The 22,924-nt window shown below is 42.8% G+C and overlaps 1 protein-coding gene across 13 annotated transcripts in view; it reads left to right on the top strand.

Moving 5' to 3' along the window:
• LOC119653720 (mucin-17) overlaps window positions 1–22,924 on the top strand; it is a 238,151-nt gene that overhangs the window by 140,960 nt on the left and 74,267 nt on the right. For 4 of the 13 annotated variants that reach the window (XM_038058624.1, XM_038058623.1, XM_038058622.1 and 1 more), the window contains exon 1: window positions 19,533–21,970. The exons of 6 other annotated variants lie outside the window; for them this stretch is intronic. In XM_038058624.1, the coding sequence (XP_037914552.1) occupies window positions 21,028–21,970 (943 nt within the window). In that variant the 5' untranslated portion in view covers window positions 19,533–21,027. Of the gene's footprint in view, window positions 1–19,529; window positions 21,971–22,924 lie in introns of those variants that run through there. 3 more of the 13 variants (XM_038058615.1, XM_038058613.1, XM_038058614.1) reach the window with 2 other exon arrangements.

Below are 22,924 nucleotides of genomic sequence, written 5' to 3'. Positions count from 1 at the left end.
GCTAAAGACAAATCAGGGGGAAATGGCCTTAATATGGTTGCCAAATGGGGCATAACGCGTCAACTACACCTTCGCGTCATCGTTGTGGTTTTGCTGAAATGTACATCGGCTTTCTTTATGTCTTCTCGAGAATGCATGGCATAAACCGCAACGGAGTTGTCTCCATTTCTTAAAGTTTGGCCATGCATTGCCGTGGCCCGTAAGCTGACTCAGCCCTTCATCAAGATTGTATTGAACCAGAGTACACCGATGACTCGGCGGAGACAAGTGTTAACGAAGGCTTGGAACGTTTGAGTGTGGCAGTCACTTTCGGCATACTGGTTCTTTAAAATAGCAACAAGAAAATGTTTGCGCCGAACAACTTATATACATTTTGGCAAACGCCCTTGATGTTCCGCCCGTTAATGGACGCTGACCCGTCAGATTGAGTTACCTTGATTTCATTGACGTCAGTTTTTGTTTCCCGAGCTATTTTTTTTATTAGTACATAGATCTCTTTGTAAAGGCGTACAAGCTTATACAATCCCTATGCAACTAACTTTAATTTTTAATAAAAGGAGTCATTTTTAAAGTTTTGTTTATCAAAATTCCCCTTTTTAGTAGCTGGAGTTGTAAATCTTAGAAAAACGCTGCGGAAGTATGTGAGATTCCATCAATTAAAGCCACTACCACTCTTTCTTTCCTATTTACCTACCTACCGAATCGCTAAAAAGTATTGTTTCGCGTGAAAAAGTGCACTTAAAAAGCCACTTCTTTTCGCTTTTCTTACGCATTCATCGTGCTAAGTTCTGTGTAAATACTCATCATTATGGTGTTTGCCAGATTTCCTCCGGCAGCGATGATGTTTCATAGGCTGACATTATCCTTCCAAATCCTTTCTTTTTGAACGGAATAACGGACTGTGGAGCATGACATGACTCTGGGTCCTCTGATAAGGAACTTAGAAGGAATTTAGAATAAAAGGGTGAAGCATTCAATATCCTCGCTATAATAACCTTCCCCTGCCATGAATTGCGTCACTTCATACCTTTCTCGTGTCGATGTTGCTCTGTCAATACCCGCAATCGGTGTCAGGGCCGATCCATTCCTTTGTAGATCATCCCACGTCTGTTGGGACTTATTCAGTGATTCCTATTGCCGCTATTCAGTATTCTGTATCTTTTCTAGGTAGATAAAAAAGGCATGTCCTTTTGCTAGAAATTCGATCAACAAGTCGCGAAACTGGAAGCTAGACGCTTCAGGTATGAGAGGTTTTGTGTATTTCTTTCGTAAAGAGATTTAGGTGTGCATTTGTCCCATTAGCATGTAGCACGTAAAATCTGCATATATTATGTGAAAATATTCACTTTCAAGTGATATTGACATTCATAGTCTTGAATTTGCAGAGGAGCGACAGTTTTGACCTAGTATAACTTTGTTAGTAATATTGCGATTTTCACCAAATTTGACAGGATCATGCTCTATGCTGTAGCCAACATTGCATGATTCATGATTCTAGGGTGAACTTAAGGGGGGTTTTCTTGTCAATCACTAAAAATTATAGTAAAGTACTATTATTAACTTTATTTGAACAAGTATCGGTATGGAGGGTATTTCGGAGCCTAGGCACCATATAGTGGCAGCCCCCTGATTTTTTTCAGATTTTTCGGTTGGGTAGTTTCTGAGAATGGGTTCGTTAAAAAAATGATCACTTTCAACCCCCCGCACTCCCCACCTTTCCAACGAATGTCAGAACTAAGACCGGTTTCGAAAACTACTAACCGAGACCTTTAATTTGATATGACTACATTTGATGAAAAAAAAATTTACACTCCCCTTTTGCATGTATGGGGACCCCCCAATCGTCACGGTTGTCTCCGAGAAAAATGCGTGTGACGGACGGACGGACAGACAGTAAACTGATTTGAATAAGGTTTTGTATTTACACAAAACCTTAAAAATTAACGCCGCTAAGTCATGGGTCACGTTTATCCTTTTCCGATTGTGTTAATGCTTCTTAATCGAAGGGAAATGCCTTTAAGAAAGTGATCCAAGCCGTTCCAATCATGCGTAATCTGCAACTGTACATAGTGCGCTAGGGATTCGATAGTATTTGGCTTCCTTTGGCAGACATGTATCAGATGCCCCTTGACCTTGGGTGTCGGGACAATAATCATCCTTAGATTTTGAAGGGAGGGTATGATCATCAGCACGAAGGCTATTAGTTTTCCTTCTCCTGCTTTTGGTGAACAAGGCCACTTCCGTCTTTTGTTCCGCTAGCTCAGGTTTTATCATTCCTAGCCACATTTTTATGGCGTTGATAGCGTAGCGTTAGCGTATACTGCAAGGTTTTCAAGTTATTTCGCGACGACAACCACAGTTGGCCCGCAGGACCAATTCCCTAGTTTTCTTTGGTAAGGGTAGATCAAGCAAACTCCATTGTACGTTACGTCAGATAGCACATTCTTTAGGTCTCTAATCTGCATCGTGACAAAGTCTCCTTTCGAAAATGTAATTTCCAATTAGCTTAATCTAGTAACTAGGGGCACCCATTTTAGCCAATGAGGTCTTAATCAATCTCCAGCTGGCTGAATTGAAAAATTTTTTACATCGTGACAGGGCCAGAGGACATCGTTTCGAACTAGCTTCAATGGCGTCAATCGTAGAATACGAGTATATTTAGCGCTCATCGATCGAATTAACAAAACTCTTTCCATCATGAGTTTAAGGGTTTTATTGGGAAAGCCATCTAAACCGTGAGCATTACTATTTTCGATTTTCCTGAAAAATCCCTCAAGCTCCTCTAGTATGGAAAAGATATCAGTCAGTACGGAAAAGAAGCCTGCTGCTATAAAAGAAGGTACGAATAGGTCAGCTGTGGTGATGAGCTCGCCCAACTTTTTAATTATAATCCTATAAGCTATACCCTGGAGTTAAAGCATTCGCGCTTGCTGATGAGTTGCTCAAGTCTAATCTGAAGTTTTGTATATGCTTCTTAGTTCTCGTCGAAGTCCGCTCTCTCTCTGGCTCATTGGCATTGTGTATGTTTGCATTACGCCACACTTCAGCATTCCCTTCACGAAAAACCTTCCTATTGTATGACTTTGATCAAAAGGTAGATTGGTCTGATGGTTGTTGTGATTGTCGTCCCCATAGTAGTGACCCATCAGATCCTGCCCGCAACTTGTGGTGCTCAGGTCGATTACTGAATCCGAGGCGTGGGTTCATTTCCGTAATTTGCAGGCGCTACATATCTAGTTCCGCAAAAGCACAATATAACTAAGGGTGTTTTGGAGTTCAACTACTCTAATCTATTTCCTTATATTGGGCTACAGTCGCGCTTAGTGGAGTATACCCAGTGTAGACAGGGCTGGTGAAAGAGGGTGGAAAAGGAATTCTCTCGGGGCCCGAAATGGAAATCTCAACAAAAAAGGGAAATTAAGTGGGTCCGTATAATTTTTACTCTGGATCCGGATTTTCTCTCTACGATCCTGGTCGCAGATGTTAGTAATTTTTGTCCAAGCGCTTGATATTTATTCGCCTATATTGCCAGTTATATTTTTGATCCAAGCTCCACTGCTGTTGTCGCGAAAAAACTCTCAAATGATTATCACTGCGATGTCCTTCAGAAGTAAGTCTATAAGGCCAGGTCTTGTGCTGCTTCGTAATAGTGGAGGGTAATTTTTATCAACTTCACTTTTTAATTGTGTTGAAGAGTCTTTCCAATACTGGGCATCAATGGATATCATCCGCCTTTCTATTGTAAAATATATATTCAGGGTTACCAAATTCAAGACATCTGGAAAAACACTAGATTCAACCTATTTTCATTTTATTAATTGCACACAATTTGAACACTACTTCCGAAAACTAGTGCTTGCGCTTCGCTTGCTGGAAGGTGCAAGGTACAAGAAACTCAAAAGCCTCGTCAGAAGGAATTTTAGAAATCGTGTGAGTTTTTAGGAATGGATAAATTGCTATGAGCTTCTGCCAGAATCCTGAGAAGTTTTTGCAGAGCCGCTGGTGCTTTCAACATTTTAATAGTAGTCCGACAAGGATCGCCTCCCGGCAGTCGACCTATTGTACTATATAGCCTTATATTTGTAACAGATATTGAACATCTTCCGAGCTATTTTCTTTGAGGATTGAGGTAGTCCTAGGTCCGTATTCAGTTGATGTCGGGCCGGATTAATTAGAGAGAAATTTTCTTCTACTTTTGCGGTCCACGGTCCCACCTTATTGAACTATTTACTTTTTAAAAGAATGATTGACGGTTTCGTCTAAATCCTCAATCTCCAGACAAAACAATTTCACTTCGGCCTATGTGCACTTTGATATAATTAGGGCTCATGTCGTGTTTGCGATTATGTATAAAGGAGCGATTACCACCTGCAGTCGCTTTCGGTCACGCTGCTCCTAGGGCACAGGTAATGCAGCGTCTGATGAGTTGCCTCCGCCTTGGATGGGACCGTCAGTCATTCTTCCTAGTTATTTTTTCGAGATTAAGCAGGTATTCTCTCTCTCTTTTCACTGCGATGGGAGTATTTTTTTGTTGTTTCAATGGAAGCGATATTCTGATGCCAACTTTCATTGATACTAATTTGTCTATAGTGTGAATGGTTATGAGTTGGTTTTGGTTTTGGAACCTTCATTACATATATAAATTGAGTAGTAACCAACTGGCGGTCCCAAAGAGACATATGGTATAGTCTTCTGCTTTCATCGACTGCAGTTTAACTACAGCTATGGAGAAGCCTTTAAACATGCTTTATTCCGATGGATGCCTTTTGGGCTTTGGAATAAATTTTACGGTTTATTTTGTAGCTTCTACAGCCAAACCTCCAATCCAGGGGTCCTGTATTCGTTAATGTTTTCCTCTCTTGGCAAGAGCACCACTTTGGGTACTGCAGGGTGAATTGTCGCCATTGCCTGTATTCTTAGGGTGGACTTCTCAGTCGGCACATTAATTATTTTATCTCCAAATATCTCTATATTCCTGTCCACTGATTCTGAGTCATATTATGGTTTCCAGGAGCGGAGGATTTTAACTTTTGTGTTTCTAATGCCATCCCTGTTTGATGGCTCATCTTTTCCACTGCCTCCAGGTATTTTCCATTTGTGGGGAGTAGGAAAAGCAGAATGTTCTTTTCAAATTATTTCCCTCTTAGCACTCCACAGTCGTCCTTAGCGATCGCAGGGCTGGGACGGCGTAATGGAGTAAATATTGGCAGATCTTCGAATATCAGAAGGCAGCAACAGGTTTCATACGAATCTTATCAGCCGGAATCAGCTTGAAATCTACCTTTTTCCAGAAGTTGCCGATATTGATGACGCAGGACCTGAACAAGTTTCGGCAGAAGTGTTTCACGCATACTATGAAGTGGTAGCGACGGACCACCTGGCTAGATCCAAAACATGGGGTCTCTTCTGATCCAGGGAACTGTCAACAAGGCATTCGACTATTATCATCTTTTTCTGTATCTCCGGCAATATTTTGTCGATCGTGGAATTACTGCTTAACAGCGTTACTTGATAGTGCCTCTGAAACTACTCTCTGAAAAGCTGCAACGAGCGTGGGATGTTGTTCCTGTAAATTGGGGAGTTGTATGTATGTTTAATAAAATATGGTCAGACCCGCCCGATTTCAACTACTATATTACTAGAATTTCTCAAGCTCAAGTACGGAAAATTTAGTCCAAACAGATTCGCATCGAATTTCCCGTGATACTTTCATTTCACATCAGCAGAATTTAAAATTAATCAGATTGACAGACCAAAAGTTAGTGTCCTGAAATGACTAATTTGTCCAGACATTCCAATTTGAGTAATGGTGAATTTAGTCACTAAAGTTGGGACAGTGTTTGAACGCAACATGAACCACCGCCACCAACCAACCCACTAATAGCACTGGAAAGTATCGCTGGGTTGACAGTTTCACCTGGTATTATAATATAGTATCTCGTTCAAGTACCATAATCGCACCAAAGATACATCTGGCGACTTTATGAGCGACGGATTTGCGTTACCGTTGTCTCATTTCATATCTATAAAGGATGTGATTAGCTTGGGAGGGATGAGCCAGAGAAGGAGAAGGACTACTCATTACTGATACTTTTGTGAACTACATTGAGGATTCACTTGTTCGTTATATTTGATCCACCTTTTTTTATGATGACCCAATTAGTTTCATTTCGTTCCTAAACATTGGGCTGGGAATGGTTCTCTCGTTAATGGGCGGGTGGAACAAGAACTTAGAATTATTTCTGGCTGACATTTTCCTAAGACTGCATCCGAAAAGAAGAGTCTTCACAAAAGTTCTAAATTGTTTCATGAGCACCAATTTCAAGGAACAATATATCAGTTTCAGAAGAACAAGACGAGTGAGTGGTCCTAAATCTCAGCTGTTCCCTCTTTCAGCGGTCTGGAAAAACACTTTCCTACTTTCTTATCGGTTTTCTCCCGTTCGGGCAAGAATTTGAAAACAATCCTTGGAGAAACTTGCTCTCTTGGCATTCTCATATTTATCCAAGTTCCAGAAGTTAATGCGCTTGTGCAGCCTCACAACCCTCATCCCCATCGCTTCGGTCTGCCCCAGAGCTCCAATATTGGGGGAGCTCAGTTTGAGAAATGTGTCCATTGTACGTGGCTCCGACCATACTCTCCAGCTAAGTATGCTCGTATATATTTTACAACCCAACAATCTGACATGATAAAAAGATATTTAGCTCCAGCGAGCAAATCATTCGAAATCCGCGCACATGTTGTGTGTGGTACGAGCGTATGAAGCAAGTACATGTGGTCATAATAAAACATTTACGATAAGCATATTTGTTGTTGGTGTACTTGGGACTTATTAGATGGTTAACGGTTCAAGTTCTTTTGCCCATAAACCTCAACCACATGCACCAGTCGCATAACCATGTATGACAATATGTATATAAGTAATTTGCAGAGGAGGAGGGGTCAGGGCAGATGCAGCAAAAGAACGAAGAAAGTGGAAAGTCTTTTTTTATCGAAAAAATGTGTAGCCGCGGATCGAGTGCCAGCAAATAGTATTAGGTTTCGTATTTACATTGTCATTGAAGTCAAATTCACGTAGGCACGGGTGTGGACCTCGAGCCTCGTAATGGAAATCGGTTAAGAAGTTCTTTGGAAGTGATTAATAATGCAAGGGGAGCGCATAATTAACAGAGAGGAGGGAAATGCTACAAATATTGCATTCAGAAGAACTAAGGTTATAAAAGGGCTCCCTGACCCAAGTGATCTCCCACGCATCAGATAGAAACAATCTTTGCATTAGGTCGAAACTGGTTAAAGGGTTCTGAAAATTTTTTTGAGAGAGCCACTGGCTAGGAGCTCTAAGTCAGTCTCCATTGTTCTTGTAATTCATCGAAAGTACATCCAACTGGATGGAGTTATCAAGTAACATTATCTATTCTCCATTTATTGGTTATTTTCGTGTCTACATCAATTTTTAAGGTTTTGTTTGCAAAACAAAGCCTTATTAAAATCGTTTCAATGTCTGCCTGTCGGTCTGTCCGTCTGTCTGTCTGTCTTTTTTTTTGCTGATAGCCACACGGTTATGTGGGACTCTTACAAACTAAAACCATCTCCTTCTCCTTCCACTCTCCCCGCGGGACTCCCATTTGGTATTACGTCGCGGGGCTGGATCAGAATTTTGGCGTTCATTCTTTCGGATGACTTCTTCCTGGTTAAGCTTCTTTCCGATGGCTGCAATCACTTTTTCGACTTCGGTCCATATCCCCTTGGCTTTCACCATAAGTTCCATGATATTGCCGGGCGTAACGTGTTGCCCGGTTTTAGTTTCTAATGTAGCCCTTTGAGCTTCGAATCTGGAGCAATGAAAAAAGACATGTTCTGCGTCCTCTGCAATATTTGGGCACTTTGGCCAATATGGCGAATCATCTAGCCCAAATCGATACAGATATGCTCGATAGCCTCCGTGTCCGCTCAAGAATTGAGTTAGGTCGAAACCTACTTCGCCGTGGGGTCGCTCGATCCATTTCTGGATATCCCATATGATTTTGTGAGTCCAGCGGCCTTTTTCTGACTCGTCCCACTTCTCTTGCCATTCCGCGACAGTTTCGGCCCGTGCGAACTGTCTCCGACGGGCAGTAGATTCTCCGGTGAGGTACGTTCGGTCGTAAAGTCGTCGTATTTATTTCGCTAGAATCTCAATCATTAGATATTGTTCTGTAAGCGCAACATCTTCGGAGTACACTTATGCGATACGCAGCTCCAATCTTTCTCTTATTTCCTATATTTTTCAGTGCATCTGTCCATACTGGGGCTGCATACAGTAAGATCGAACTGGCCACCCTCGAAATAAGGAGTCGACGGCTCGGCCTTGGGCCACCTATATTTGGTAGCATTCTCGCAACCAGCGCTCCGATGTTATATGCTTTGGTTGCTGCACCCTCCACATGTAATCTGAAATTTAACCTCTGGTCAATCATTACACTTAAGTACTTAAGTGCAGGCTTGGAATGAATTGTTTGCGTTCCAACTTTGATCTTCATGGAAGTGCACTTTCTCCGCTTGGTAATAAGTACTAATTCCGTCTTATGCTCTGCGAGCTGTGGGCCAGCATTCTCTAACCAGGATTTAATCTCATAGACTGCTTCATTTGCATAAAGCTCGACTTCTTCGAGAAGGCGTGTAACAATCGTCACACCAATATCGTCTGCGAAACCAATGGAGGCCATACCAGTAGGAAGGTCTAACGTCAGTACCCCGTTATATATAATAATCCACAAGAGTGGCCCTAGGACAGACCCTTGTGGAACTCCGCATGTCGTTCGGTATGATTTCCTTCCTTCATCTGATTCGCAGTACAGAATCCTATCGATTAGGAAGTCGGCAACGGTACGCACCAAGTACTTCGCGAGTTGATTAGAGACTCAAGTATCTTGCTCCATCTAGCGGAATTGAAGGCATTCTTCACATCAAGTGTAACCACTGCACAACATTTGCCCTCGTCAAGTGCGGTCTTAGTTGTGTTAGCTGCTAGGACAACTGTATCCGTTGTAGACCTTCTCTTTCGAAAACCAAACTGATTTTCCGAAAGACAGCCATCCTTTTCGGCAATTGGAAGTAATCTGTTATAGATTACTCGTTCGAATAGTTTGCCAGTATTATTTAGAAGGCATATCGGCCTGTAGAACGAAGCTTCACCCAAAGGTTTGTTTGGCTTGGGGACTAGAATTAATTTCTGCTTCTTCCATTGTGTAGGAAATATTCCTTCTTTAAGGCATGTGGTGAGCGCCTCGGCAAACATATTTGGAGCTATTTTGACTGCTGCCTTGAGAGCTTTATTGAGGCAGCTTCGAGGGCCTCCTTTTCGCTTACCATGGGAACTTCGGCAGTGTCTATCTCGGCAGTGGGAAGGTTAGCGGTACTCACATTCTGTGGGAAAAGATCCGTTACTATTTCATCAAGCAGAGTAGGGGAAGAGATCGGTGGCGAGCGTTTGCCTTTGACTTTAGATATTATGGATTTATAGGCGCCACCCCAGGGGTTCGTGTCAGCTTCATTACACAGTCGCTTAAAGTGTTCGCTTTTACTTTGGCCACATGTAGTTTCTTCCGAGCGTTTTTATATTCTTCATTGTAATTGCTCGTATCCAGATCGATTTTTATTTCGCTGACTGCGCCTTCTGGCCTTGAGGCAGGCTTTGCGGCATTTTCCGATTTCAGAGTTCCACCAAAAGTTCGGAACTCGCTTCTGTGATACAACATACCTTGGCATGGATGCGTCACATGCACGTCGCAACTTTTCGCCAATCTGTAAACCTTTATTTTCTGCACTTCCTTCAAGCGCTACATTTTGCTGCAAAACTTCTTCGAAAATCTCCTCGTCAAACTTATTAGCTGCCCACCTTTCAGCTCTCGTCCGAGACCATTTCATTCGTTTACCATGCCTGATTTCAAAAATGATGGCCTGGTGGTCGCTATGTGTATATTCATCACTTACATACCACTGCAGATCCTTAGCTAAAACATCGCTAACAAAAGTGACATCTATCACGGACCCCATTTCTCTCTTACGGAAAGTGTCCACGCATCCAGTGTTAGCAACTACAAGATTCAGACGAGAAAGAGCTTCGAGTAATATACGTCCTCTTGCGTTCGTTTCTCGGCTGCCCCATTCTTCAGCCCATGCGTTGAAATCTCCAGCCACTATCACTGTGCATCTGTTGCTAGCCTCTCCACCAAAGAATAGAACTCCTCTGTCGTAAGGCTTGGAGCCGCATAACAGCTGTAAATAGATATTCCGCCTATTTTTGCTCTAGTGAAGCCATTCTCGAGAATCTTCGTGGTTCCTTCTATGGCCCGATTTCCGCATGTCCATATCGCTGCCTTTCCGCTCTTATTCGCGACCCAAACTCCACTGTCTAGATTTTTGTACTGCCCGCAGATAATAGCCACGTCGATCGTCTGGGAGAGCAGGTCCTGAGCCGCTTGGCAATGGTTCAAGTTTAGCTGTAGGAACCTCATTTGCGCGTAGTGTTGATCGCCTTCCTATACATCGGACATGTACTGCTGCCTGTGATATGGGCGCTGTCAATGTCATTTATTTTCCTGCAGAACAGACTTTCTTCACAAACTTTTCCAATGTGGCCTTTTTTTCCGCATTTTCGACACAGGTCGGACCTATCGTGAACGCTAGTACATTTTTTCGCCACGTGCCCAAATTCCAAACACCTGAAGCATCTTTTCAGAGTTATCTGCTCTCGCAGTCGGCAGACCTTTTGGCGGCTTCAAGTGTCTGTCTGTCACAAGCACTTTTCTCAGAAACGGCTATACCGATTGACACGAAATTTGGTGAGAAGGTGGGAACTGTGAACCGCCAGACATGCAGTGATATCCTTCTACGTTAATTTTAGGGGGAGGTCCCCATACACGTAAAAGGAGGGTGTAAAAATTGTTTTCACCGAATGTAGTCATGTGGGATATCAAATGAAAGCTCTCGATTAGGGGAGTGGGAGGGGCGGAAAGTGATGATTTCTTTAACGGACCCATTCTCAGAAACTACCCAACCGAAAAATCTGAAAAAATTCGTAAGGCTGCCTCTATATGGTGCCCAGGCCTGAAAATACTCTCCATATCAACATCTATTCAAATTAAGTTAATAATAGTATATTATCGTATTTGTGGGGAAAATGGGTAAAACCCCCCTTAAGTTTATCCGAGAGTTATAAAAGTTGGTAGTAGTATAAAATATAATATGAAGCATATTATCTCCATGTTTGATCAAAATCATACTATTACTAACAAAGTTACAGTAGCTCAAGGTTGACTCTCCCCTGTAAATTTACTGGAACTAAATATCAATTTTCTCTCTGCGGCAAGCGATGGAAAAACTGTTGGAATATGGACAACAGTTGCACCATCTATTCATCGACTTTAAAGTCGCCTATGATAGCATAGCCAGGGTAAAACTGTACACGGCCATGGGAGAATTCGGTATCCCGACGAAATTAATAAGACTGACTAGGCTGACCCTGACCAATGTGCGAGGCCAGATAAAAGCAGCAGGATCACTCTCAAGACCATTCGACATCAACAACGGTCTACGACAAGGGGATGCACTATCATGCGTCCTCTTTAACCTGGCCCTCGAGAAAGTGATTCGTGATGCTGAGGTAAATGCAAGAGGTACGATCCTCTTCAAGTCCACCCAACTACTGGCCTATGCTGACGATATCGACATCATGGGAAGAACCACCCGAGACATACAAACTGCCTTCATCCAGATCGAGCAGGCGGCCATTGAGGCGAGATCTTGGGCTGCACATCAATGAAGGCAAGACAAAATATATGGTCGCAACGTCAGCACCGAAGACGAATCAACCAACAACATCAAACCGCACTGGTCAAACACAAACACGAAGAAGAATAAGGATAGGACAATACAACTTTGAGACCGTTGACAATTTCTCCTATCTAGGGTCGAAAATCACAACCGATAACAACTACGATGATGAAATCCGCGCACGGTTGTTGTCAGCCAACAGAGCCTATTTCAGCTTACAAAGACTGTTCCGCTCGAAACGTCTCACCATAGGGTCAAAGCTCTTACTGTACAAGACTATGATCTTGTCAGTCCTCATGTATTCCTCGGAAACTTGGGTTCTTAGCAAGAAAAATTGCGAACTCTTGGCCGCGTTCGAGAGAAGAATCCTCCGAAGAATTTTTGGCCCCCTACATGACAATGGACGATTCCGTAGCCTACACAATAACGAAATCTATGAGCGATACCATGACCGTCCGGTTGTGGATAAAATCCGGCTCAATAGGTTACGGTGGACGGGTCACTTAATCCGTATGGATGAGGATGATCCCGCCCGGAAAGTCTATAAGGGCAATATCTATGGTAGAAAAAGAAGACGAGGCAGACCCTGCCTAAGATGGAGCGATGGCGTAGGTCAGGACGCCAGACAGCTTTTAGGGATATCGAATTGGTGGGCCTCGGCGCAAACCCGGGATGTCTGGAGTTCCTTATTAAGGCAGGCCTAGACCGGATACCGGTTGTTGCGCCGTTGATGATGATGAAATATTAATATCACATTGAAGTGGGTAGTCAGACATGCTATATGCAAACACAGAACGGGCTACGTGCAAATGGAATAGTTCTACACTTAAATATACTCACAGAAGAAGCAACCAAACCTTTCATATCTCACAGAAGAAGCAACCAAACCTTTCATACCAACTTCCGATTTCCCGACTTGTTGTAAGGTTTAGCCGTGATTTTATAACAATTTCGGGTAAAATAATCCTCACTTCATCATTCGAGGATTTATTGGTTTTAATAGCATTTTCCATAATACATTACGGTTTACGGCCTTCGATAATTATTCCTCAAAACAGTTTCAATTAGACTGAAATGTTATAAGAAAAGCTGAAAAGATTTCCGGAATCGAGCTCTGTCCAAGTGTGTACATCAATCTTTATCGTCATTCTCGCGTCACATATCGCATACTTTTCGTAGCGTTCTCAATAATAAAATCTACCCGCGTAGAAATAACGACTATGACTAGGCAAGTCCTAATAAAAATATTAGCTGGAGCGATAAGGGCGCAACAGAGGGAGGTGCTTTATACATGGCCCAGCCAGTCTATTTCTATCTAAATGCTCACGAAATTGCTCGTAATGTCTTACACATTCGTTAACATTTTGTCATACAAATTATCGTAACAATGCGCACCCTGATAGTGACTTTTACCATAAGAGTAGCTCACATAATGTCTGTCTGTTTCGAGATATGTGTGCATGTGTTTTGGGTGATTTCGTCTACTTAAGTAGAAATAAAATTTTTGAGAAATACGAGCAGATATTGGATAAATTTTTATGACACTCTGATCGTAATAAAGTTATGTGTCGGTCTTTGAATTTGTATTTTGAGTAATAAAACCGTTTTAGAGGGTTTTTAAATGGTGTACAAAGCAATTAGATTTGCGTTAAAATAAGAATAAGGTTGGAAGTCTTCATTCCTCCCGTCAAGTTTGGCAAAGTGTCTCAACTTTCATGTAGCTCAACAACCCGATAACCTTATACCTCTCCAACCCCTCCCACTCCTCCCTCTAGCACATAAAGTGAACATACACAAAAAGGCTCATTTTGTGCCCCTAAAAATAATCCCAGAATGCATAGTTACCATCCAATTTTCCTACAAACTCTAAGCTCTACTTTATGATTTGCATCAATTGGTTCACACAACATCATTTCTTTTATTTAAAGATAGCAAAGACTTTTGCATCAATCCAATGTGAAACTGCATATATAATACTTCCCAATAGAGATGATTGAATTTTGACAGCTAATGGTGGTCCCCACGTACTCGAGAAGAGCAATGAGAGCCGCGTCTGCAAAGGACTCATCTGAAGTGGCTCTTGCTACGAAGCCTCATCGGAGGTTATCTGCTACCATGGGAACGGGGATGGCCCTCTGAGAGCCCATGCTCCAGGAGAATTCCTGGAGGATGTGTTTTCGGCCCGGTTATTTGCGGTTTGCCTCCTTGTGGGAGTTTCATGGTGGTTGTGGTTATGCCTATATCGCGGGCAGAGTTCCTCAGAGCTCAAGCGTGGAGTTATGCTGTACAACTCGGGTGCCGTACCCCTTAGTTGCAGCAGAGGTGTTAGATAGGCCTTGCATCTACTGGTATGAATGCTGAGCCTGCACTTAGTATAAACCAGTACCGCTGTGCCAGTCATGGCGGGGCTCTGATTGTGGTCTCCAAATCAATCCGTGTCCGAAGAGGATCGTGGGATTATGCCTACACAGCAGATACTCACGTTAAAACCCCAGGACTTTCATAACGTTTCTCCCGTTCGTAACAGTTAGGATGACTCTTTGACGTATTTTAAGATTTTGGCTAACATGCAAGATGGTCCTGACTTAAAATCGATGACGGTCATTTGCGCCGGAAATTTTTGAATTGGGCTTTAAATTTTTTATTGAGTGACAATCAATATTGCGGCTAATGCATCGAATCGAATCCTTATGTAGTTCGCCAGCCTCCATTACATCCAGACAAACTATTCGGCATGGTCTATGACGTAGCATCACTGAGCTGTACCTACTGCCAATAACCATACAGAGTTTATCCCGAAAGCGAAGAGACGAAAAGTCTATAGACAGCCGAAAGTGTGGTAGAGTTTTCGCTGAACTGGTGAGTTGGTTAATAAATGCAATGCACGAGCCGCAGTGACGATCGGAGATTATCGTGCTCATAGTTTTTGAGTGAATCAAGGACAAATAAAAAATAGCAGGAATGATGGATTCCTTATTTGTAACAACGATTCATCTGCGCGTGGCATGTCGGTTAGTGAATGGCACCATCGGTTTCCTGTCGCCTTCTTTGTAAGTTTACCTTCTTTCAGTTGCTCAGGTGTCATTAAACAAAATTTCACGTGTCCCCTTTCATTAAGAGCTCTCAAGGTCCAGTTGCCAATCGTTTGTTAACAAGATTTGACAATATTTTATGCAAAACTATAAAAAATACACGATTTTATGTATTCTCAGGCTGTCTTTCATTGAATATTAGAAGACCTTTGCCTGCATTAATAAAAAAATTGTGTGATTTTTTGTCACCTCATTAAGATTAATTTTATAAAGACCGGAAGTTCAAGCCTTCTTGTTGCCATTCCCGCCGGAAATGTATTCGCCTTTGCGCCAGGCTTGAAGAACCACCTCGTGCGGGACTATTCAAATAAGTGCTGGCGAATGGAGGCGACGCTCAATATCGCGGGTTTAGGTCCTCCTTCTTATGCAGAGGTAGCCACTTTCGTCCAGTAGCTTCTGAACCTTTGACTTGACCTTGCAGAGTCCGAATAAATGCAAGCAATACCTTTATGTAGTTATCTATCTATCTATCTAGAATAGAATAGAATTTCCAGTTGTGTTTCCTTCATCTTGTGAGGATGGGTTATGTCAGCATTTGACAGACCTTTCTGAAATTTTGCAAAATAATTGGTAATCACCGATGTTCACATGAGAAGCGCGATGTGGACGCTTATAACCTTTCGTTACATGGTCCTCGTGTAGACCATTGGATGGGTATTCATAGGATTTGCGAATGTAAGATAGTTTGAAACCCAGGAGATTCCGTGCAGTCAGCATATTATGTATAAAATACGATAAAAGGATCGCAGAGACGTTTCCCCCTATAAGCGAACAGAAAATCGAAGCTGACTTCCGTCTGAGGTTTTCATTAATTAGTAGCCGATAGCAGTTTGCTCCACAAAAAAAAAGTGGTTCAGAATACCCACAGCCTCCCTGTGTTTTCTACCTACCTGAAAAATCGTAATATTTCATGTACTACTTATAGATGTTAGAAAACTGAACTTGGCGATTAACTTTTCCCAAATTCTGACTTCCAACCTCTTCCTATCATCGAATATAGAAAACTCATTTCCCACTTCCTTTGTCTCTAACTCCGTCCACCCAAAAGCCATCGGCGATTGCCCTCGAAGCGAGTTTCCCCAGTCGGGGGTCTTTCTGGATCGTGCTGAAATAAATGCGATATCTCGCTATGCTCGGCCGTTCAGGTTCCACTGATTTTTGCTTTCGCTGACCTCGACCTTGAATTTCAAATTCAAGGTTGGCGGCAGCAAAAACAAAAAAATACATATAATTTTTTCCATTACAAAGTACAGTCCACAGTTTGCATATACCAAAAGTGATTTCAGCGGTTCAAATATGGCGACCTCAGTGTAGAAGGCAAAGATCATGGATGACCGAAGAAGAAGTTCGAAAATGTAAAATTGTAAGCATTATTGGACGAAGACTGCTGTAAAACGTAACAGCAGCTTGCTGACGCATTAGGTGAAAAGAGGAAAATCCACAGTAAGAAGACCGCGCTATGCATCTGGTGGGACCAGAAAGGAGTGAATCACCACGGGCACAGGTAGATACTAGACAGCTACTATACTCCCTCTTGCCCCTCAAGAAGAGAAATCAGTGCGAGTACGCCCTTGAGCATGAGCGGAATATAACGAAAACCTGATCAGCTGTGTTTGACATGCCGCCCGGACTTGCCAATGGGTTGGTGAGATTGGCACGTTTTTGTCTATTTATAAGTGAATACGTGAAACTACTTTTGGGTAGATGGGTGGGAACGTATTAGTGCCATGACTGACATATTCTTTTCACCTCTCTTTTGCCAACAGAATTTGACGAAGTTTATGGTTTGTCCTTCTTTAGCGCCGATCATGTGGACGGATAAGTTTCCGCAATACATTTGCAAGTCGGGGGATTTTAGTGTGGGTACTGCCTATTAGATATACTGTGACCACGGGGTCCCGAAACATGGTCAAACGGTAACGACAGACCTTTACTGGCAGCAACTACTGCGTCTGAACCAGGCGCTGCGAGAAAAATGGGCAGAATGGAAGGACAGGCACGACGGAGTCATTTTCGAGGAAACACTGCGAATACTCGGCTGGGAGGTGTTACCCCACCTGCCATATTCATCAGAGATTGCCCCATCTATCCTTTGTTTAGGTCAAAAGCTCAAGGATTAGGTAACCAGCGTTTCGAGTCTGCACCAAGTGCCGAAAAATGGGTATCTCACTGGATCGCCAGTCAAGATGAGGAATTCTTTCGGTGCGGAATCCATAGAAGTGCCAGAAAGATGGGCTAAGGTTATATATTTCCTTAAAGAAAGGAACAAATGCGTTTACTTCGAACAAATAAAAAGAACAATCATTTTCTCACATCTAATACTAAATGCACTCTTTTGTTAGATTGTTACTGGGCAAGGCGAATGGAATGTTGCACAAGCACATGCCGCAGGCAATACATCACGTATTTTTTCAATTTATTTTGTTTAAATTTGGTCCACGGAAGATTAAGACGCAAAGGCAAAGAAGCAAAAATAACTTCTCCAAGAGTACCAAACTGCACTGCAGTGAAGGCTGAAGCCTAGGTGGGTCTCGATTAATACTTAGAATTAAACGTCCGATAATTGTCATATTATCTTGGAAAGGACGTTTCAACCTTAATAATTCTGTGTTAAATCCTCCTTCACCTGAATAACAGAACAAACCCATACTGAAATCAAATTCTTCTTCCTCTATCACATTATGTCACTTAGTAATCCTTTTTGAAAGTGCAGAACCAGTACGTCCATTTTTAGTCGAGCTACGTGGAAGCCTGGAGTGATTTCCTACGAACGACAGAAGGTTTTGCATTTCCGCTTTTATATACTGAATACTGGCCACGCTACTCACCATTGACCAGATGTAAGGCAAAGGTTGAGCGGTTGAGCCAGAAACGGTCGTACCTAACAAAGTCCTTCCTGCCTTAAAATGTTCTATCGTCACAGGCCACAGTAGCATTTCTCCTGTGCCACTATGTTTAGCTCACCAATTATCTTCATTTGTGGTTTCCGGTAACAAAACGGTTTCAGGACTGAGAGGGAAGTTACCCTAGCCTTCCTCATGTATCTAAATTGCAAACACTGTTTAGGTGTATTTCGATGTCCGGAAACTTTCAGATGAATAACTGGGAAGGGGCGACCATGCAAGGGGGACATCTAGATATATCCAATATCTTACGTGAACATAGACCGCATCTATGCAAATTAGGAGCTGGCAATTATCACTATTCTGTAACAACTCAGTAACACTGTCTGGTATCATGGCTCTCTGTCACAATTCTCAATACTTTCACGCACTACTGTACACATTTTTTAGTAGGCGGACAGTTATCTTACGTGTTTATACGCTGTTTTGTTTGCTGTTATTTGTTGTTAAAGGTGGACTAGTCTCACACGTCACGAGCATTGTTTGCTATTGCATGGCCCCAAGGTGTTTGGGTGCCGTAACATTTCACCTTCAAAGGTATCCAACGTCTGCTCGGATTGTCGTCAACTCCGGTCTGCGCTCAACTTGTTCTCCGCTTGAGATTCGCTTCGATAGATACGCATCTATCATGTGATTAAATACTTTTAAAAGTACGAAACATCCACAAACACAACCGTGCAGCACTAGCGTCTTGCTTTCAGCAATTTTTGAAAGTTCATCTAATTTTGCGCCACCCTGCCCGGCCCCCTTTCCGCCTCACTCGGTGGATTATGAACTTTTCCAGAATGGCAATCTTCCCCTTTCGGAACTTTGTCATCTTTTATTAGAAAGTATCTGAAACAAGCAATCAAGCATGTAGATTAGCACGGAACAAAGTTGCTGCTCGTAGGTCGTCCATTCGCTCACCGGAACGTTCATTCCCCTGGGGGTAGCACGCCTGGACCCGGCCCGCTGGAGTGGTGTCTATTGAACTTGCTTTTGTCGTCTTCCACACACAAGTTGGTATCTTGGCTGGCGTAAAGTGCGAGGAGATTCGCATTGAAAGTCACACATTGCACTGGGGAGCGAGTCCGGAGAAAGGGGAGCCGAGAGCGTGGAACCGCCAGTGGAGCAACGTGATGTTGCCTCCATTGTGCACGAATTACATGGCGAAGGAAACACTTCAGTGGGAGAGTAGACACCTTACACTTTGTAAGCAGCAGAAACGTGATTGCGCACATGAGAGAGAGCTGGTGGAGCGGGCGAGCTGGGAGGTTGTTTGTATCTGGGTCTGCTGACCCTGGCTGGTATGCAAGAACCAGGGCAGTGTAGCAGGGGGACAACATGCATTCACCCAGCGTACAATTGAGTGTGTATTTAAAGATATTTCGAAGTGCTCGGCTGACGAGCGTACGCGAGATTTCTCGCATTCTATCCTCGAGCGGGTCTGGTTGGGGAGCACGATGCCCCCTGAACAACAGAGGCGATGCCTGCTCGCCCCGACCCGGCCTACGTATGTGGAGCTCCAGCTGAAAACACGCTGCCTTACGCTCCCTGGCTGTCTGTGGGCACCGCAGAAGAACGAGCAGAGCGAACAGTGACCGACAATTCCCCCTATCTTCAAGGTAAACGCGCTGCCTTATTCGCCAATATAGCGGAGTATCTATATTGGGAGTATCTAACGTACGAGAATTATATGACGATGTGTGGACGATTTCAGACTGAAATCGAGAAGCTTTTTGCCATAGATTCGATTCATTCGCGAATCTGTCGCGAAGTCGGACACTTGCTTGTTCTGTTGATTTTCTAGGGTCTCTGGTTGACTGGCAGTGGGAGCTAGTCAGCAATCCAGATTGAGTTTTGACCACGGTCTAGATGTCCTTCAGAGCCAGTGCATTTGGTCTGCGTTCCTGTAGTTTTCGATAGATTTATCTGCATCCTGCTTAGATTAGTGGGAATTTATTGAAACGGTCGTGTTCCGTGTGCATCGCAGAGTATATAGTGAGTGCCGTCCGTTCTAAGACTCTTACTCAGTGCATTGTTTACGGCAGGTTTTGGAAGCAATTGATTAGTTGCGGTAGCTGGTCCTCCTCCAAAAACTCGTTATTGTGGGTTGCCTTGTGAAGTACGACAAATATTTAATCTGCTCACGCCGGGAGTCATGTGCATGTGTCGTAATTCCTTTCAGTTGAGATTGCGAACAGTCGCTGAGGGTTCCGCAGAACAGTTAACCCGGGTCAAGAACGAGCCGAGTGAGTAAGTTTCCCTGCAACAGATGATTGTAGACATTCAACCGGAATGATTGGTTGCCGATTCCGTTCGGTTAGGTGGAACTACGTTGCGGTGATTACGGGGAGCTCTAGTGCGGACCGACTTATCAGTGTTTGATTTCGGATTACATGAACGGACGCAACAAATAGATTGGAAGTTGTAGAGCCAACTTACTGCACTCGAGGTGGAAATATTGAACTTTCCATTCGTGCTCGATGAATGAGGGAAATTCATGGGAAGTAGACAGTCGCTGTTCATCAGGTTTGCAAAGAGCGGTCCCTTGGAGTGATATACTCGGGAAAAAACAGAAATTTTTCCATCGATATTTAATGAAGAAGCATGCGTGGAACTGTTCTTGAGATTGGATTGTGTTATTATGGGTCGCAGTTTATAAACAAAAATCATCAAGGACTCGTCGAAGCCTAGGAGAACTACTGGAACAATGAGCTAAAACTGTATCACAATTCAGGACTGCTTCTGATAAAATCGTGACTTTATCAAATGGCGTGGGAGTGCTACTGAAATAATCAAGGAATAAAACGAAATGAAATTATAAATAAAAAGATCTCAAGCTAGCAACGCTCGAAGAACCGAAATAAACTACAAACCATTGCACAAGAAAAGTCCCATCTGTAAAAGATACTCTTACGCTCTCCCCGTCTAATCCGAAGAGAATCGTTAAAATTATTTTTGATTTTCTGAATTTCTTTTTCCATACTTTTTTTTGACAGAATTGTGTTCAGTGTTTTCGGTATTTTTAAATAAAGTTCGGGGATGTTTCCGTCATAAAATTTGAATCGTTGTGTAGTTGTCCTCCGCTACTAGAGCAACAGTAAATGAAGGCAAGCGCGCATCATAATAGAGTGTCCCATGGCGAATAGAAAGTGTAACTTTGCAACGACAGGGCGGAGGTGATTTCGCCTTTTAATCAGTAGAATTGTGACGAACCCTCGAAGGAAGGTAGAACTATGCAAAATCGCGAAAAGGATACTCGAAATGTTAGCCCCAAAAGTGCAAGTAACAAGAGGACGAGTTCTCCTTTGGAATACAACACAAGGATAACGCGACCGTGTCTATCACAACCCGCACCCTCACTGGGCGGTGTACCTTATTGGTCACTTGCACCGAGAGATCTATCTGTTGCCTCGTCTGTCAGTGGCCTACCAGCCCCTCCTTTCAGTGCTAGTGCAATTCTAACCGATATCGGGATATGTGTTCGGATGCAGAATGTTCATTTGACGAATGTCCATTCGCAACGTGGTCTCTCAACAATGCCACTACCCTTGACCCAAGCATCGCCTAAGAAACAACTTAACAGTTGCCACCTAAACCCTCATGCTCTTCTTAACGCGAACACAAATAGCAAAATGATAATTAATAACAATCAGAATTTAAGCTGTGATATTATACCGAGCTGTTGTAATTTTAGTAAATTCCAAAAAGTCAGCGACATAATTACGAACGGTGAAAAGTTCACTGTCAGTGATTTTAGCACTAAACAAAAACCACCAGAAAATAACGTAAACGGATTAGAAAACGAACGTGTTCCTAATAACGTTGAAATGAGCAGAAATCATAGTAGTAAAAACATTCCGTGTGGATCCGTAAAACAAGCAATTGCACCCTTGCAACAGTCAGATACTCCACTGCCACGAAATTCCATTAGCAAGTGTAAGATGGATGATGATTCGACAATCGCGATATCGCGACAATCAGCAGCAATAACATCTCCCGTTCATCAGAAAAATCAATTACAAAACAACCACTGTCTCAATCAAAAGGAGCAGCAAAATATTGAAACTGTACCGTCGCCGAAACCTTGTAAGGATACCCAAGGAGATCGACGGGAAAATATCGACACAATTGCTACACCGCCCCCGAAAAAGAAATGGATTCGTCACTATATGATGGGTATATTTATGTTTTTGTTAAAAGCTTTATAATATAGTTTTAGCTGCAAGGATCTTTGAAAATGGAAAATAGTATTTCGCATTTTTTCCTTGTGCAAGTATAAGTGCGTAACCATCTCCGTTCCGCCTCCCTCGCAGCTTTTCTCGTTTCCCCCGTAAATCTTAAGCAGTGGAACAAGTTGTACACTGGATCCTCCCATGCATCTGCGCACTTTCCATAAAAAGGACCTCTATCAGGTTCGATGTGATGTAAATGGCTTCTGCAATCCCCTTATCAAATGATGAATAATTTATTTCACCAAGGCTACGCATAAACTCAGGCTCAATCTTTGGTATCAGTCGGTGTGCTCCTTCTGCATTGTAACCCATTTCCTTTGCCAAATAGTACAGGTTATCGAACGCGCCAGTAGAAGATATTCTTCGATGAGGGTCGTAGGGAGAAGGGTCTATTACCGGGTCCGGTGAAAGTTATCCCATTGTCACTCTTCTTTGGATGAGCCTTTCCTCGACTAGCCATTGATCCTGTACTCTGGCCTTGGTTGCCTCTTCTACTAGCCTTTCATGTATTACTACCCCAATATATTTGATCGAGTTTCCTTCACCAGATCAGACCTGCTTTGATTTTGAGGATTTCTCGTTTCACGTGCTTTCGCAGTGATTGAGGTTTATTTGTGATAACCTCATCTTTGTATTAAGTTTAATGATGTCATGTATCGTCGACCCGAGAAGCTTCCTGCAATGTGTCCAATGTGTCCTCTGCCTCCTTACCACATCTTTGTCGCAGTCTTTTGCGAAATGCTTTCTCCCACTGGAGATTCTGCAATAAAGAAACAAGTCGGGAAACCGGAAGCTGGACGCTTCAGATATGAAAGGTTTTCTGTATTTCTTATATAAAGATATGCATATATTATGTGAAAGTATCCGCTTTCGGGTGATATTGACATTTATAGTCTTG

This window comes from Hermetia illucens, chromosome 4 (assembly GCF_905115235.1).
Source record: "Hermetia illucens chromosome 4, iHerIll2.2.curated.20191125, whole genome shotgun sequence".
Classification (NCBI taxonomy): Eukaryota; Metazoa; Arthropoda; class Insecta; order Diptera; family Stratiomyidae; genus Hermetia; species Hermetia illucens.
Note: the sequence above shows the minus strand (reverse complement) of the source record. Positions and strands in the feature narration are given on the sequence as shown.